This window comes from Abramis brama (assembly GCF_963993115.1).
Source record: "Abramis brama genome assembly, chromosome: 22".
Lineage (NCBI taxonomy): Eukaryota > Metazoa > Chordata > Actinopteri > Cypriniformes > Leuciscidae > Abramis > Abramis brama.
In genome coordinates, this window is record NC_139984.1 from 12,246,797 (window position 1) to 12,265,421 (window position 18,625).

At 37.3% G+C, this 18,625-nt stretch overlaps 2 protein-coding genes across 12 annotated transcripts in view; one reads left to right on the forward strand and one right to left on the reverse strand.

Annotated features, from left to right (window-relative positions):
* LOC311073255 (uncharacterized protein) overlaps positions 1 to 18,625 on the forward strand; it is a 126,103-nt gene that overhangs the window by 15,951 nt on the left and 91,527 nt on the right. For 7 of the 11 annotated variants that reach the window (XM_084098813.1, XM_084098814.1, XM_084098820.1 and 4 more), the window contains 4 exons: positions 666 to 818; positions 1,346 to 1,498; positions 2,304 to 2,456; positions 6,471 to 6,620. In XM_084098813.1, the coding sequence (XP_083954939.1) occupies positions 666 to 818; positions 1,346 to 1,498; positions 2,304 to 2,456; positions 6,471 to 6,620 (609 nt within the window). The remainder of the gene's footprint in view (positions 1 to 665; positions 819 to 1,345; positions 1,499 to 2,303; positions 2,457 to 6,470; positions 6,621 to 18,625) is intronic. The other 4 variants (XM_084098815.1, XM_084098816.1, XM_084098817.1 and 1 more) reach the window with 4 other exon arrangements.
* LOC311073715 (GPI transamidase component PIG-T-like) lies at positions 9,453 to 17,750 on the reverse strand (the record flags this gene model as incomplete). The annotated part of the gene is made up of 4 exons (XM_084099655.1): positions 9,453 to 10,367; positions 10,447 to 10,530; positions 10,684 to 10,849; positions 17,663 to 17,750. The coding sequence occupies 4 exons, from the start codon at positions 17,748 to 17,750 to the stop codon at positions 10,115 to 10,117; spliced, it is 591 nt and encodes a 196-aa protein (XP_083955781.1). The 3' UTR covers positions 9,453 to 10,114.

Genomic DNA, 18,625 nt, shown 5'->3' on the forward strand with positions numbered 1-18,625 from the left:
GTCTCTGACACACATGTACATTAGAAATGAATATGCTGACAGCATCTTAAAGGGATAGTTCACCCAAAAATTTAAATTCTTTCAGTAATTACTCACCCTCATGTTGTTCTAAACTCCGTAAGACTTTCGTTCATCTTCGGAACACAAATGAAGATATTATTGATGAAATCTGAGAGCTTTCTGTCCCTCCATAGACTGCAATGTCATTGCAACTTTCAAGGCCCAGAAAGGTAGTAAAGACATCGTTAAAATAGTCCATGTGACTACAGTACTTCAACCTTAATGTTATGAAGCGACAAGAATACTTTTTGTGTGTAAAAACCCCACCATTTCGACATTATTCAATAATCTCTTCTCTTCCACGTCATTCTCCTACGCTGTTGACGTAGTGTAAACAGCCCAGTGCTTCTGGGTTCTACGTCAGAACGTAGTCTTATTATTGGCTGACGCTGGTCATGTGTGATGCTGGCCAATAATAAGCCTACGTTCTGACTAAAGTAGTTCCAGGCAGATCTTGACCACATTATGTCCATAACACTTTGCCAAATGATTTCAGTTATTTCAAAGGTCCTTACAGCAACAACAGCAAAAGAACCAAAAACCCCAGTGAAAAAGACATTCAGCATTCAGTGATTTGGCTTCTCTGTCATGTGTCTGTATAACAGTAAAGCCAGGGGTGTGTCCAAGCACAAAATATGAGGCAGCAAAGTGTGCCCTGATACGTCCCAGGTCGTGTGACACTGACAGTGACTGTTCCAACGATCTGAAATGCTGCAGCAATGGATGTGGAATTAACATGTGTATGGCTCCAGTTACAGGTATTTTTATATTATATTATGTGCGGTCAATCGATAAAAAATATTAACTAATTAATTGCACCTGACATTCAAGTACTTTTATAAATTGTAATTTCACATTTAATCTCCAAATAATGTAGAAACAACATAAAGACAGTAGCCAAACATTTGTTTAATGGCATCTTTTTATTTAAAAAAGCCATTCATTTTAGCCATTAATTATAGGCATTCAGCATTACAGTATAATTGAAAACTATCAAATTTAAATTAGTTCCAGGCAGGTCTTGACCACATTATGTACATGTCCATATCATTTCACCAAATAATTTCAGTTATTTTAAAAGTCCTTACAGCAACAACAGCAAAAGCAACAAAACCCATGACGAATAAAACATGAAATTTTAAAGTAGAAAGACTGAAATAGTTATTTCTAGTACAACGTATTCCAATAACATATAGATACAACTTCCAAAATATTTTTTTTCTACAGTGAAAAATTAATTAAGCATTCAGTGATATGGCTGCTCTGTCATGTGTCTGTATAACAGTAAAGCCAGGAGTGTGTCCAAACACAAACTATGAAGTAGTAAGGTGTATGAAGAAGGATGAAGAGTTGTGTGCCGATGACAGTGAGTGTCCCAACAAGGAGAAATGCTGCCGCACTACATGTAGTGGACATCAGTGTATGACTCCAGTTACAGGTATTATATTATATTATATTATATTATATTATATTATATTATATTATATTATATTATATTATATTATATATATTATATTAATAATTAACTAGATTAATCACACATTCTTTCTGTGATTAATCACGATTAATCGCAATTAAAAACAAGTTTTTAATATATTTTATAATGTAATAATTTCAAAGTTAATACCCAAATTAATGTAGAAGCAACATAAAGTCAAGTCACATTTATTTATATAGCGCTTTTTACAATACAGACTGTTTCAAAGCAGCTTTACAGAGATAACAGGAAAATAATGCAAAAAAAAATTTGTTTCCGGAAGAAAATATTGTCACAGTCCAGCTTAAATAAAGTCCAGTGATGTTTCATTTTTGTTTTAAAAAAGTTATTAATTTAGTTCATTTATCTATATATATATATATATATATATATATATATATATATATATATCTCAAACACATGGAGTCTTTAACCACTGTGCACCTGATGTGCGCAAAACAAACTAAAAATGTATTAAACATTTATGAAACGCATGATCATGTTTTGTAAATGATTAGTTAATCATTAACTAATCAAATGTAAATGACTTGTAACGGAATTTACAAAACATACATAAAATGTTAGTATGTCACTTGCTAATCATTTATGAATTTTTTTGTAAATGATTAATTCATCATTAACTAACCACTTATAAATGACTTACAACTGAACGTTATTATAAAGTGTTACAGATTTTTTTTTCTACAGTGAAAAATTCATTCAGCATTCAGTAATATGGTTTCTCTGTCATGTGTCTGTATAACAGTAAAGCCAGGAGTGTGTCCAAACACAAAATCTGAATTAGCAAAGTGTGCCCAGAAGGGTAAAGAGTTGTGTGCCGATGACAGTGAGTGTCCCAAAAAGGAGAAATGCTGCCGCACTATGTGTAGTGGACTTCAGTGTATGGCTCCAGTTACAGGTATTATATTATATTGCATTACATTACATTACATTACATTACATTATATTACATTACATTATATTGTATTGTATTGTATTATATTATATAGTGCTGTCAATCGATAAATATATATATATATATATATATATATATATATATATATATATATATATATATATATATATATATATATATCTTTATATATTTTTATATTGTAATAATTTCACATTTAATCTCCAAATTAATGTAGAAACAACATAAAGACAGCTCAAATTTTTACTTGCCCTGGTAGACTGCACAAAAGGTTATTGTAACATAAATGATATAGTAAATAGATCAATCCTTATTAAAGTTACTAAAGTTATTCAGTCAAGAGCAGTGAAAGATTTTCTCTTTCTCTTTAGTTCTTTAATTAACATTAATGACAGACATCACAGCAGCAGGTTTGTTAAGCTGCTGCCACTTTTAAGACCTGACGCACATGATGCATCACAACTCTTTATGTTCATTTAAGACTTCACTGAACTCATTTAAGACTGTGTTTGCGAGGGTACTTTACAAAACGGCCATTTTGACATAATTTTGTGTGTTTTTTGTCGTTCAAGCGCTGTTTGAAGCAGCTTTCTGTGCACACGATTGTGTGTGTGTCACACAGACAGGAGATGCCATGTCTCTTTTGTGTTTTATCACGTAGTGATAGTAGAATAGTTTAAAAGCATTTGCATGAATAAGAGTGTGATCATATGTTGTAAAGCTAGCCAAAGGATGATGGTAAAAAAAAATGGATGCTGCATTAAAATAAAAATATTAATGTTATTGTTAATATAGTTAGCATAGTTAATTTGGCCAACCCTAATTATATTATATTATATTTAGGGCTGTCAAAAGATTAATCGCGATTAATCGCATCCATAATAAAAGTTTGTGTTTAAATAATATATGTGTGTGTACTGTGTATACTTAAATTTGTATATATAAATACACACACATGCATGTATATATTTAAGAAAAATGTGTTATTTATATATAAAAAATATATATTTATATATAATATAAATTATATATAAATATATACAGTATATGTATGTAAATATTTCTTAAATATATACATGCATGTGTGTATATTTATATATACAAAATAATTATACACAGTACACACACATATTGTAATGATGCAGCGGACGAGGAGGGATCCATTTGCAGCTTTATTTAGAGTGGTCAGACAGGCAGGGTAAAACAACAGCAGACAGAACAACGGAGAGAACACAGAGCAGATCGGGGTCACAGGCAGAAGTCAGGGCAGGCAGCAAAAGGCAAAGTCCAATTAACAATCCGGGTAAAGGCAGGCAGAGAACAATCAGGAGTCGAGATACACAGTCCAAGGTCAGTAAACGAGAACAGCAAACACAGGAATAAACGCTCAGAAATTGTATGCCGGGGCAATGCAATACTTCGCAGAGAAGTGGAGTGTGGAAGTGGCTTTTATGTGTGTGTGAATGAGGTGCAGGTGTGTGTGTAATCAGTGCAGTGCAGGTGTATGAAGTAATCAGTCCAGGTAGATGCAGGATGGGAAATGTAGTCTGTGAGTGAATGATAGTCCGGTGTGGAGTGCCCTCTGGTGGCTCTCAAGGGCACTCCAGCTGGTGACCGTTACACATATAATGTAAACACAAACTTTTATTTTGGATGCGATTAATCGCGATTAATCTTTTGACAGCCCATAATTATATTATATTATATTATATTATATTATATTATATTATATTATATTATATTATATTATATTATATTTAGTGCTGTCAATCAATTAAAAAAATTAACTAATTAATCACACATTCTTTCTGTGATTAATCACGATTAATCACAATTAAAAACAAGTTTTTAATATATTTTATAATGTAATAATTTCAAAGTTAATATCCAAATTAATGTAGAAGCAACATAAAGTCAAGTCACATTTATTTATATAGCGCTTTTTACAATAGAGATTGTTTCAAATCAGCTTTACAGAGATAACAGGAAAATAATGCACAAAAAAATTGTTTCCGGAAGAAAATATTGTCACAGTCTTAAATAAAGTCCAGTGATGTTTCATTTTTGTTTTAAAAAAGTTATTAATTTAGTTCATTTATATATATATATATATATAGTTGCTCTGGAGTAAACCGTGATGTCATCGTCCAGCTCAGTTCAGTTCTTGTATAATAGTGTCAGTGCAGGCAGATCAATATTATTGTTGAATATTAAATTAAATTTTTTAATTTAATGTCCCCAACTAAGCAAGCCAAGCCAATGGCAACAAAGGTGAAAAGGCGACAAAGGCGACAGTATAGACCTTATGTAGCCCCGCCCCTTTTCAGCGCTGCGCTCGTTGTCTTTTGACTTCCGGTCTGTATTTTCACAGCGATCTTGCGTATTTATGAATGAACGGCTTGTTTTAAAATCTTCCCAGTCCACTGACATTTGTTAAGACATCTGGTTTAAACATTACAGTCCTCATGATAACTTTCGTTAACTTTCGTTAACTTTATATTAAGTAAATCCACTTCAAAAGCTAATTACTCCTGGACAGCAATGCCATAGAAATATACAGAGCGACTGCAAAAACGGAAGTTCAAAGACAATATTCTAAAGATGGTGGCGCCCTCGTTTCTCTGGCGCATAAGGTCTATAAAGACACTATATTTTAAATACTTGTTTAATGGCATATTTTTATGAATGAAGGCCAGTATCACTGATACTAATTCTGCTACTGATTTCTAGATGATGTCTCCTCCAATTTTTAATATTAATTATAACCATTCAACATTACAATGTATCAAAAGTTATAATTCTCTTTAAACATTTATTAGGCTTAACAAATATAACAACTTTTAATTTAAGTGAACTTAAAACAATCCTCACATAAACCCATAATAAATATAAGATAAGGCTGAACAATAAAGTACAACAACAAATATCATATTTTCCTGTCTAACAGGTAAGAAACAGAAATTGAATAAAGTTATCAAACAGTCGGCACTGCATAAATTATAAATTATATATAGATGAATCCTTATTAAAGCTACAAAAGTTCTTTAGTCGAGAGCAGAGAGTAATTTTCTCTGTTACCTTTGTTCTTTGATTAACTTTAATGACACACAGCATCAGTTTAGTGATGCTGTGCAAATGCATTTGATTAGTTAATGATTAACTAATCATTTACAAAACATGAATATGCGTTTCATAAATGTTTAATAAATTATGTTCTTTTTTTGTATGTATGTAGCAATTAGAGGGTGCAGAAAGTGTTGTAAATGCCTTGTATACACGTACAGATCATTTGTAACAGTTAAGTAACAATGTTCAACACAATGATGTGTAAACGCATGAATAAATCATTTACAACACTTTCTGCATCCCCTAATCTAAAGTGTAAACTATTCATCACTTGTAAATGTGTTACACATCATTCGTAGATTACCACTTCAAGAACCAATAAGGCATAAGATCAACGAATCGTATCTGCGAATGATGTGTAACACATTTACAAGTGATGAATAGTTTACACTTTAGATTAGGGGATGCAGAAAGTGTTGTAAATGATTTATTCATGCGTTATAACAGGTGTTGGACACTGTAGTGTGTGCTAACTGGTGAGGGTATAGACAGCTGTCTTCTCTGAAACACATGGAGTCTTTAACCACTGTGCACCTGATGTGCGCAAAACATACAAAAAATGTAAAAATGTATTAAACATTTATGAAACGCATGATCATGTTTTGTAAATGATTAGTTAATCATTAACTAATCAAATGTAAATGACTTGTAACAGAATCTACAAAACATGCATAAAATAATGAACATATCAATTATTAATCATTTATGAACGCATAGTCATGTTTTGTAAATAATTAGTTCATCATTAACTAACCACTTATAAATGACTTACAACTGAACGTTATTATAAAGTGTTACCAATTTTTTTTCTACAGTGAAAAATTCATTCAGCATTCAGTGATATGGTTTCTCTGTCATGTGTCTGTATAACAGTAAAGCCAGGAGTGTGTCCAATAAGAAATGAAGAAATAAGGTGTATCAGGAAGGATGACGATTTGTGTGCCAATGACAGTGAGTGTCCCAAAAAGGAGAAATGCTGCAGCACTGCATGCGGTGGACATCAGTGTATGGCTCCAGTTACAGGTATTATTATATTATATTATATTATATTATATTATATTATATTATATTATATTATATTATATTATATAGCGCTGTCAATCGATATATATATATATATATATATATATATATATATATATATATATATATATATATATATATCTTTATATATTTTTATACTGTAATAATTTCACATTTAATCTCCAAATTAATGTAGAAACAACATAAAGACAGTAGCCATATTTTAAACTTTTGTTTAATGACATCTTTTTATTAAAAAAAAACAACAACATTAATTTTAGCCATTAATTATAGGCATTCAGCATTGAAATCTATAATTGAAATCTATCAAATTTAACATTTATTATGCTTTAAAATTATAACAACTTTTAAGTTAAGTGAACTTAAAACAATCTTCACATAAACCCATTATAATGAATGTCACATTTACCAGCCCTTCAATATATCAGAGCTCAATTTTTTATATTGGCCCAGTCAAAATTTTTACTTGCCCTGGTAGACTGCACAAAAGGTTATTGTAACATAAATGATATAGTAAATAGATCAATCCTTATTAAAGTTACAAAAGTTATTCAGTCAAGAGCAGTGAAAGATTTTCTCTTTCTCTTTAGTTCTTTAATTAACATTAATGACAGGCATCACAGCAGCAGGTTTGTTAGGCTGCTGTCACTTTTAAGACCTGACGCACATGATGCATCACAACTCTTTATGTTCATTTAAGACTTCACTGAACTCATTTAAGACTGTGTTTGCGAGGGTACTTTACAAAACGGCCATTTTGACATAATTTTGTATGTTTTTTTGTCATTCAAGCGCTGTTTGAAGCAGCTTTCTGTGTATGCGTTAACACGTTAACTTTGACAACACTAATTATATTATATTATATTATATTATATTATATTATATTATATTATATTATATTATATTATATTATATTATATTATATATTACGGGGCTGTTGAATGATTGAATCTGATTGGTTGACGAAGATTCTAAGGTGTGTAATTATTTTCAGGGCTAAAGTAGTTCCAGGCAGGTCTTGACCGCATTACGTACATGTCTAAATCACTTTGCCAAATAATTTCAGTTATTTCAAAGGTCCTTACAGCAACAACAGCAAAAGAACTAAAACCCACGACGAATAAAACATGACATTTTAAAGTAGAAAGACTGAAATAGTTATTTCTTGTAAAACTTATTCCAACAACATATAGGCACAACTTTTTTTTACAGTGAAAAAAATCATTCAGCATTCAGTGATATTGTGTCATGTGTCTGTATAACAGTAAAGCCAGGAGTGTGTCCAATCAAAAAATATAAACCAGGACAGTGTGCCCAGATACGTTTTGTGTCGTGTGCCAATGACAGTGACTGTGCCACCAATCTGAAATGCTGCAACAGTGGATGTGGACTTCATTGTTTGGCTCCAGGTACAGGTATATTCAGTTATTAGTTTATTTATGTTATATTGTCTGTCAAATGTACCTGAATTCAGCCTATAGCACTGTTTCAGGCACAGGGTGGCTTTACAAAATTAATAAAGATGATGAATAATACATAGAACGTAATTCACTCTGTAAGTAAAACTAGCTATTCATGCCTTGAGTGTTTTGTGCTGTACATCTGATGCTTAATTCCACTAAATGGCCAGACTAAATCTGAATCTCTATCCATACAGTCTAGGTGCCTAACTGAAGGGAATCCAGTGTGTGCCGAATACTGTTCCCATGATGGTCAGTGCCCTGCTGGACAGAAATGCTGCTCAACACCTGTGATCATGTATGCAGTGAAACTGCTGATTTAACCACCGGAAAGAGTTGTGAAAATGATTTTGCATAACACATACTTCTTTTGAATTATTTTCCTTAAATCGATTCAGTGCTTCATTTTTTTTCTTGCAAGTTTATCATTTGTATGCTTTTGCGTTGAAATAACGGAAGTATATGGAAATGGCTAGACGGCTAACTAAATATAATAACCCCATGACCTAAGTAACAAGCTGAAGTAATAAAAAAAAAAAAAATTGCTTTGCCGGGTGTGTTTCTGAATTGTACATATGTAGAACTAATCATATTAGAAAAAGATGGTGTAATGAGTCATGTTACCTTTGTCATGTACCTATCCTATATTAATTGTTGTATTCTTTTTGCCGGAGGGATTCTCTGTGATTGATATGTCCTCCCGGCCGTGAATAAAGCATATTCAAAGGCATTGTTTGGAGTCTGTCTGATCACTGCCGACACAGGATAGACACTAGAGATCTTATTTTCATACCCAAGTGATAGTGCTGAAGTGGAACAAGTGGAGAGACGTCTAGTAGAGTACAAATTTGTAGGTGTCTAGAAGTAGACGCCAGGTTGACTTAAGTCAGGTGCGTAGGGGAATTTCTACCACTATACGTATAGGCCTATATATTATTGATTTTGTGTAGCTCTGGCAGCTACAAATCCCTCTTGTCCAAAATCCAATTCATAACCATACTTTGAACATCAGTCTCTTCTGGCTTGGACTGTATCATGTTGCACAGCAGTTTCACATTCATTCTGGAGAGACAAATTGCTTCCTGCTGGAAATGTTTTGTATTGTGCCTAGTTAGGACACTGTGTACACTGACATACTTGTGTCTGTAGGGCCAGGCAAAAATAGGTAAGCGGATGTACTACTTGGATAGTTTGATTTGATCAGTGGAACCAGTGAGTTACTACAAATCTGTTTAACTACATTACCTGCATATGTGTATAACAAACTACCATGCCATATACGATACACATGCATTCTTCCTCAAAATCCCTTATGGCATGAACAAAAAACGTTCTCAACACGTTATGGGTTTCCAGTTAATTTATTATGGGAAAGTTAACCAGTGTTAAAGAGCTGCTTCAGAATTTGAATTCAATAACACACAGTCTGGAAGTCATTATGTGGTCAGCCCACAGGCAAATGCACAAAAATAAAGGCAAAACACTAAAAAACAGTCCAGTCCTTCAAAACAACACATATTTGAATATCAGTGCATTACAGAAAGTGGAAAATACTTGACACATTCTTAGACATCAATTTTCAGTAGTTGGATTGTAGTGTCTGTTTCTGTTACACTTGGTTACGCTCTGAAAGAGCTGGCGTAAACTGAGATGACTTAACATCACGCTCTTCCATGTACATTTATCCCAGATGCTCGAACCATGCAGTTCCTGTGAGAAACGTTCACGTTCAAACTATGGTTTTCTAAAAACACTGCAGAAAAAAAGTCTTTGCTTATGTGACTGGACAAAAAAACAGTGTCTAATCTTTGTTTGTGACTCACAAAACAAAACATAAAAAGGTGGCTAATCCATCTGTCTTGGAAGCTCATTTGTTCAACAAAAGTTCAGAACAGTCACTTGGCATCGAGTCCTTGAAAAGCATCTTTAAACTCCAGCAGATGCCGTTTTAGAGTCATGATTCTCTCAGCTGCCTAATATGGACATTTCAGGCATCAGACCTGCTCTCGGCAGTTAGGTCAGCAGTGGCACTCCCCTTATGCGACGAACGAGGTTGGCCAATCGTTTGGCCAGCGGTGGACTCGGTTCATCCACCTGGAACGTGCGGGTCAGCAAGTTGTAAAAGGAGCCGTACCCCACCGTGACCACCGTGCAGGTGAGGCAGATGACGTTGTAGGGCATGCTGAAGTCAGGCGTGGGTAGATTTACCAGCAGGGGTTCGGTGTACACTCGAACAAAGTAGCTTGATTCTTCTTTGACTGGGACACTGGAAGTCAGACGTGAAAAAGAACCAAAACAAATAAGGCACACTTGTTTACTATTAACACCAAGGCCAGTTTACTTACAAACTGCTAAACAACGGTTGGTCTTGTGTGAAGTTGGTGTTCATTGCAACCATACTTGGCACAAGGGCGCTGACCACAGAGGACCTGCAATAACATTTATGGCACATCAGTCATATATAGGGAGTGGCAGACAAGATGAGTAACAAACTCTTACAACAATAATGACATTTTAGTATATATATTTGAATTACAAAAATAAATGTATCTTTCAAAATACTTGATAAGCAAGAGTCTTACCCAACGTAGAAGCCGTGGTTGGGATCAGGGGTGTACTCAGTCCATTTGAGCAGGGCCCTTTCAAACTGTACCGTGACCTCTGTCATCGAGTGAGGCGGTAACTGGATCAGCATCTCCAGTAGATGAGGACGATGGCGGTCTTTAGCGGGCTGGTAATGAATGTAACCTAAAGGACAAGGAACGTCTCGGTTACGTATGTAACCCTCGTTCCCTGAGTAGGGAACGGAGACGTTATGTCGGTGACGACGAATGGGGTTTCGCTTATATAAGGAAGTACGCCGGCAACATGCAGATATGTTTCTTCGCTGAGGAGTCGAGACTGAACTCAGGCGATCCCAGCGGTACAGCGGAAGTGGCAGGGAGACGTAACGTCTCTGTTCCCTACTCAGGGAACGAGGGTTACTTACGTAACCGAGACGTTCCCTTTCGTGGTTACTCCGAGTTACGTCGGTGACGACGAATGGGGTCCCCAGTCTAATCACGCCACCTCGGCTGTCTTCCAGTGCCCTGCGTAAGTCTGAGCTCCCTGTCGTGAGACTAGCATGGACGAAGGAGTCCTACTTAACACAGGAATACCAAGGTACACTGGGAAGCATATCTCAGTGCAAATATGCAATAATGAATGTAACCTAAAGCCCAGCCCGAAGGGGGGGGCTTCGCCAAGCGCGAAAGCTGCCGGTGGCATAACTCTGGCGTTAACGTCGACAGTGCTGGAGGAGACTCAGGGCTTATTAGGCTCACCTGAGGAAAATATCGCACGTATCCCGTCCGTGGAGAGGAATGGCGAGCAAGCGAAGACACCTGAGCAGAATCTAGTACCGGCTAGTTGAAGCGAGTACATGAGAAGAAACTGGTTCCACTCGGAGATTATAGCATCTCGCGAATGTGTTAGGTGTCGCCCAGCCTGCAGCTCTGCAGATGTCTGTTAGCGAGGCGCCATGCGCTAGAGCCCGAGAGGATGCCACACTCCAAGTGGAGTGGGCCGTCACACCAAGGGGGCATGGTCGACCTTGCTGCTGGTATGCCAAAGCAATGGCGTCCACTATCCAGTGAGACAACCTTTGCTTGGAGAGAGCCTTTCCCTTCAGCTTCCCACCATAACAGAAAAAGAGATGGTCTGAGGTCCTGAAACACTGTGTTCTGTCTACGTAAGCACGGAGGGCGCGTACTGGACAGAGCAGTGCCAAGGTTGGGTTTGCCTCCTCCAAGGGCAGCGCTTGTGGGAACCTTGGGCACATATCCAGGCCGGAGTCTCAGGATCACGTGAGAGTTAGCCGGGCCGAATTCCAGGCACGCTTCGTCAACCGAAAATGCCTGCAGGTCCCCTACCCTCTTGATGGAGGCCAATGCAACCAGGAGCGCTGTCTTAATTGACAGGAACTTAAGCTCCACTGATTGCAGAGACTCAAAGGGAGCACTCTGCAGGGCAGTTAAAACCACTGAGAGGTCCCAAGAGGGTACAAGGGAGGATGAGGAGGATTCAGTCTCCTCGCTCCCCTCAGGAACCTGATGATCAGGTCGTGCTTTCCTAGAGACTTACCATCAACTGCGTCGTGATGTGCGGCAATGGCAGCAACATACACTTTGAGGGTGGAGGGAGACAGCCTTCGCTCCAACCCTTCTTGCAGGAAGGAAAGCACGACACTGATCGGGCATTTCGTGGGTTCTTGAAGTTTAGAAGAACACCAGTTGACGAAGAGGTTCCACTTCAACGTGTAGGCATGTCTAGTGGACGATGCTCTAGTGGAAGTGATGGTAGCCACCACCGCTGGTGGTAGGGTACTCAAACCTGCCTCAAACCACCCTCACCTGAGGGTGCCATAGGGTGCCCCGTCCCTGAGAAAGCAGGTCCTTCTTCAGGGGAATTGGCCAGGGAGGTGCTGTCGCGAGGAGTACTAGTTCTGGGAACCAGGTCTGGTTGTGCCAATACGGGGCAACCAAAATGACCTGCTCCTTGTCCTCCCTGATCTTGCGCAAGGTCTGCGCAAGAAGGCTCACTGGGGGAAACGCATACTTGCGTAGGCCCCACGGCCAGCTGTGCGCCAGTGCATCCGTGCCGAGCGTGCCCTCGGTCAGGGAATAAAACAGGTCGCAATGGGACGAGTCGTGGGAGGCAAACAGATCTACCTGTGCGTCCCCGAACTGATCCCAAATCAGCTGAACCGTCTGGGGATGGAGTCTCCATTCTCCAGGGAGAGGCCGAAGCCGAGACAGCTCGTCGGCCGCAAGGTTCAGGTCTCCCGGGATATAAATGGCTCCAAGCGACCTCAGATGCTTCTGACTCCATATGAGGAGGTGGCGAGCAAGTTGCGACATACGGCGGGAACGTAGACCACCTTGATGGTTGATGTATGCTACTGTCGCGGTATTGTCTGATCGGACTAGTAAGTGCTGACCCCTGAGCAACGCACGGAAGCGGTGCAGGGCGAGACGTACAGCCAGCAACTCAAGGCAATTGACATGCCAAAGGCGCTGGGGCAGGGCTGGCCCTGACCAATTTGCTGCCCTAGGCAAGATTTTACCTGGTGCCCCATGCATCACAACCCATTTCACCCTGTCATTGTGTTCATGATTATTTAGCATATATATATATATATATATATATATATATATATATATATATATATATATACACATTACAGCCTAAACACAAATAGCAAGAGCATTACATCTAGCATTAAAGTCAAGTCACCTTTATTTATATAGCGCTTTTTATAATACAGATTATTTCAAGGCAGCTTTACAGTGATAACAGGAAAATAACGCAAAAAAGTTTGCTTCTCCTGTACAGCAGATCTAGAAGAAAATAGTGTCATAGTCCAGCTTAAGTAAGTTCAGTGATGGTTTAATTTTGTTGTAAATAAGTTATTAATTTAGTTCATTTATATATAGCACTCTGGATAAAACAGTGATGTCATCGTCCAAATGTCATTCATGCACAAACTATTCATTGAGCACTAGCAAAAGTGTTTGTTTTCCAGGTGATGGTAGCAATCTTCCACTAAACTATGGCACGTTTCATGTTTTCACCATGAATGAAACTGAGAAATGTCTTCTTTAATGTGAATTTTACATAAAACATTGCTATTTTATTAAACCTGTATATAAATATCATTACTAATTTTGGCAAAAAAGAAAAAAAAAGCCATATATCCCACCCAAACCTGCACAAAGAGTAAAACATTAATTAAAAAAGTGATAGTAGGCATAAATGCGTCTAAAAAACTGAAATGATTGTTACAAAATCACACTGGCTGCGTCTGAAACCGCATACTCAATGAGTAGGTACTTAATTTCAATAAGTACTTACTTAACGAGCGCTAAAAGAGTAGGTACTTTATAGCCAGATCTCGTTGAGTATGAATGCGAACCAGGGGCGCAGGGTTTCATAAAATATTGAAGCTTCCCCGGGCGCCGTCATTGATTAGCAGACCCCCACCTGCTGTTAGCATCCCATTGACTCCCATTCATTTTGGCGTCACTTTGACAGCGAATAACTTTACATCTGAGGTGTTTAAAGACTCCATTTGTCCATTATTTATTTCTAAAGAAACACGAAAATGTATAAAAGCCTCCATTACCTTGTATCTTACGTTATGGCCTCGTAGAAGCAGTTTTTGTAAAAATAGGCTAACGATTGCGTCATAACCACACGACTCTCTGTCGCACAGTAGAGAAATTACCGTATGGACAGGAGGAGAAGCTCGCGGGCAATCGGGGGGACGTGGAGGAAAAATGACAAAATAATTACTCAGAAAACTTAGCAAAAGTTGCTCCTGCTCCTAGCTCATGGACACCTCCTACTCACACTCTCCGTCTCTGCAAGATTCGTAAGGGAATGATTCAGATTTCTCTTGGCACAGCTACTAGAAGACAGAGGGGTTGCTCACGTCACATCTACGTCGTCAAGCTCAGTTTGAGTCTGCGCAGTACGCTCGACCCCCAGGAAGTGAGTGCTTCTAATTGACTTCACTTGTCTCCGTTGAATCCAATGGGGTCGCTGTGTCCAGTTTATATACTGTCTATGATGTGAACCGGACATCTGCCATGTTGACGTTATCATGTGACCTACAATGTGTTATCACACGCGCAACAACTTAAAGGTCCCGTTCTTCGTGATCCCATGTTTCAAACTTTAGTTAGTGTGCAATGTTGCTGTTAGAGCATAAATAATATCTGTAAAATTATAAAGCTCAAAGTTCAATGCCAAGCGAGATATTTTATTTAACAGAAGTCGCCTACATCGAACGGCCCGTCCCTACACTACATCCCTCTACTTCCTTCTTTAATGACGTCACTAGAACCATTTTTTGACTAACCTCCGCCCACAGGAATGCTCCCTCAACTTTACCGAAATTCGTTTATGTACTTGTGCACTTCTTATAACTGTTTACTCAGCTCTTACGGTGATTTTCTGAAGTAAAACTGACGCTTCATCTTTTGTGTGATGTACAATAAACTTTATTAAACTCATCAGTATATGTTTGATCATCATTCAGACAGCAGACTGATAAATTAATAAATAAATAATGGATACATACAAGCAGATGACAAATACGTTATAATAACCGTAATTAAACTACTAAACTATACCCGTTTCATCTCTATACAGCACTCTGACTCTGTAGGCATTATTGTCCGACTCGAAATAAACACCGTTACTGAGAGTTTCTGATATTATCATCATTCCGTGAGATGAAATTGTCCTGACAGACTGAGCGCGAGCTCATGAAGCTCCGCCCCCTGGGTCGTCCAGCAGCAGCTTATTTGCATTTAAAGGGCACACACTAAAACAGCGCGTTTTTCTGTGCCCCAAAAAATGACAATTTAAACATGCTGTAAAAAATGAACTGTTGGGTATTTTGAGCTGAAACTTCACATACACACTCTGGGGATATCAGAGACTTATTTTACATCTTGTGAAAAGGGGCATAATACGGGACCTTTAAAAGATTTGAACGACACGTTTAAATATCTATCTGTAAATATCTTGATATTGATTAAACTTGCTCATTTTGTGGTCTTTTTGAAGAAACTGCTGCCCATTTATTTTGTGATTACATTTAGGGTTGATTTAAGTTCTTATATTTAACCCTACTAATGTGACCCACCGTTTTATCCTTAACGATATTATTTAGCCTATTTTTATTACGAAATCCCCAAATTGTCATCTCTTGAATATGTTGTTAATTTCTTTATTTTATATCCAAACATTTTCATCCACAAGCAAAAGTGGCTAACTGCTTTATGTTTTCCTCTTTTTCTTGTTGAATTTAACTCTCGTTTCATCCCTCAGGCCTAGGCCTATAAATAACAAAAAAAGTATTTTTTAAATGTATTATAATGAATTATTTAAGAAAATATATATTAAGATATTCAACCTTGTAGGTTTTTTCCTGTGTAAAAAATCTCATATTATGTTTGTAATGTCTGCACAAAGGGCAGCTGTGTGAAGATTTGGCTTTGGAGAAAACTGTTGATTTTATACTCGAAAAATTTAAGTATCATTAATATTAAAAATTAATATTACCCCAGAATGAATTGCATTGCTATCCCACCCCAAAACATACAATAATAACAATGATAAATGCTGACCAATACTTAATTATATTACTTTTTACTGAAAATGATATAATTCAATAAAACAAATTGTAATGTATGTCATATGACATAGCTATGCATGATTGAATACACTCTAGATGTGTATATAGTGAACTACATTTTCATTCAAACAATTAAATAAAGCATTAATTAAATAATTATATTTTATTTACTGACAACAATGAGAAATATTAATAAATTAGTAAAAGAATGAATGAAAGTCACCATCACACAATAAACAAATGCAAGTCAACACATGAAACAAAGCTTTATTCAAACTACAATCATGCATGTAGGCTACAGGTGCTGAACCCCACATCCTTCTGCCATCTCAACACAGCGGTTCCCATTCTACGGCTTTATTCTGATGAATCAGCTGACCGCCCGAGGTGAGCCGTGCCTTCATGCCTGAGATTGTTGCGTGATGTGTTGTGCTTCACAATCTGAGGCAATAAGGGCAGGTGGAGTGATGGAGGGACTCATCCATGGCACCATCTCCAGGATTCAGCTCTGGGCTCCTCATCCTCAGTGCTCACACCAGCCTGCTGACATTTCAGATCCTACAAAAATGCACAAACATAACACAAAAGCAGTCATTTTAACAGCACAATGTCATTTGATTTCAGTATTATTTAGAAGACAAAAACGCTTTTCACAAATGCCGCCATCATCTTTCCTTGCAGGTCCTGCTACACCACAAAAGCTGTGCGGCAAATGCACAGAAATCAAGAATCAGAAAAGTGCTGTAATGTTTGAAATTACAATAATTAAAATAAACTACAACTTAAGATTTAAATAGTTGTTATTCATTTCTGTAGTATACTCACTCAAAGCCTTCATGAGCCACTCTGCACCGGATAAACACACATCTGTTCATCTGTCCCTGTAACATCCAGACAAGATTCACGTTACCTCTGAGATTTATGAGCTCAACACTACATTTACATGTTGAGGTTGTTTTAACTTTTTATCCAACATAAATGTTCCTCAATTTATCAACAGTAATGGACAAATAAAATAGATAACTTATGTTTATTACTTTATAGATTTGTTCTACATAATAGCACACATTCATCACTCAGATGTCTATTTCATGTTGTGATGTGCTCTTCTGCAATACTTACTGAAGATTTTCCTGTCAGATGTAAATAGACATTTAAAATAAGCGTCTTTAAGATGTATATGGTTTATGTAAATCCACGTTAACTTGCGTGTCCTTACTGGAGCTCCCCTGTTAGCTAACGTTATACATAATAAAACGTGATTTTACAGCAAAATCACAACTATACTATACTGTACAACGTCTTTACACCTTCAACAATTCAGCAGTTTACAGTAGATCAATGCAATTTTAACACAAGGAACCGTGTTTACTCACATTTGAAAGCACCCGCGTCGCCGATCTCTGCGATGTTTGATAATGATGTATCCTCTCGTGTGGCCTCCTGGGATAGAAAAGTATCCATCGATTGAGCACTCGAAAATCTGGCCGGAAGCAGTAAGCCATCTGGGAACTTCTCGCCTACTCTTTTATGAATACTGATGTTTCGAACGTACTGCTTCCTTCACGTACTGTTTTCGCCTACTATATAGTAGGAAAGTAGGCATATTCGAATGCACTTAAGTCCGAATCTCGCGATAATTAGTACTTCACCCAGGTAATTCTCGCCTACTCTTTTGGATTCGTACATACTCTTTCGCTCGCCTACTCTTTTTCCCATACTAAATAGTAGGGAAGTATGCGGTTTCGGACGCAGCCACTGCCTGCGGCCTCTGGAGAACAACAGCTAGCATAAAGTTTAAAGTAAAAATAACTGCCATTAAATTATAGTATCTTACTACTATGCAATTAGATAAACTCCTCATTTATTACATCACTTTACCTCTGTCTTTATCCCCTCTTATCCTCTTCTCTTCTTTTTGACACTGTATCTATTGCAGACTATATAGCTAATTTATAATGTGTCATGTAAATTCGGCCATCCGTCACAATCAGGTAACTTTCACTGTGTCTAGACCTGCCGCGAGCTGCCAGGCCCGTTTCTACAGGGGTGCTTTAGTGTGTTAAGCGCCCTCAAACAAAAGCAATGCTGTCTACATTGGATGCAGCGAGAGGCGACGCTACACAACAAATTACCAACAACTGATCGTGCGCGCTCTGTTTCTGACGCACTGTGCTTAAGCACTCGATGGGCGGGGGAAGATTGATGTGCTGGATTGTAGTCGGGGGACTTAGTTAAGTTTTTGTGGAGTTTGTTTTGCTTTATTTGGTAGTATTTCGAATTTATGGTTTTAAAATACTATTAGTAAAAAAAAAAAGAAAATCACTCGTTCACTCATT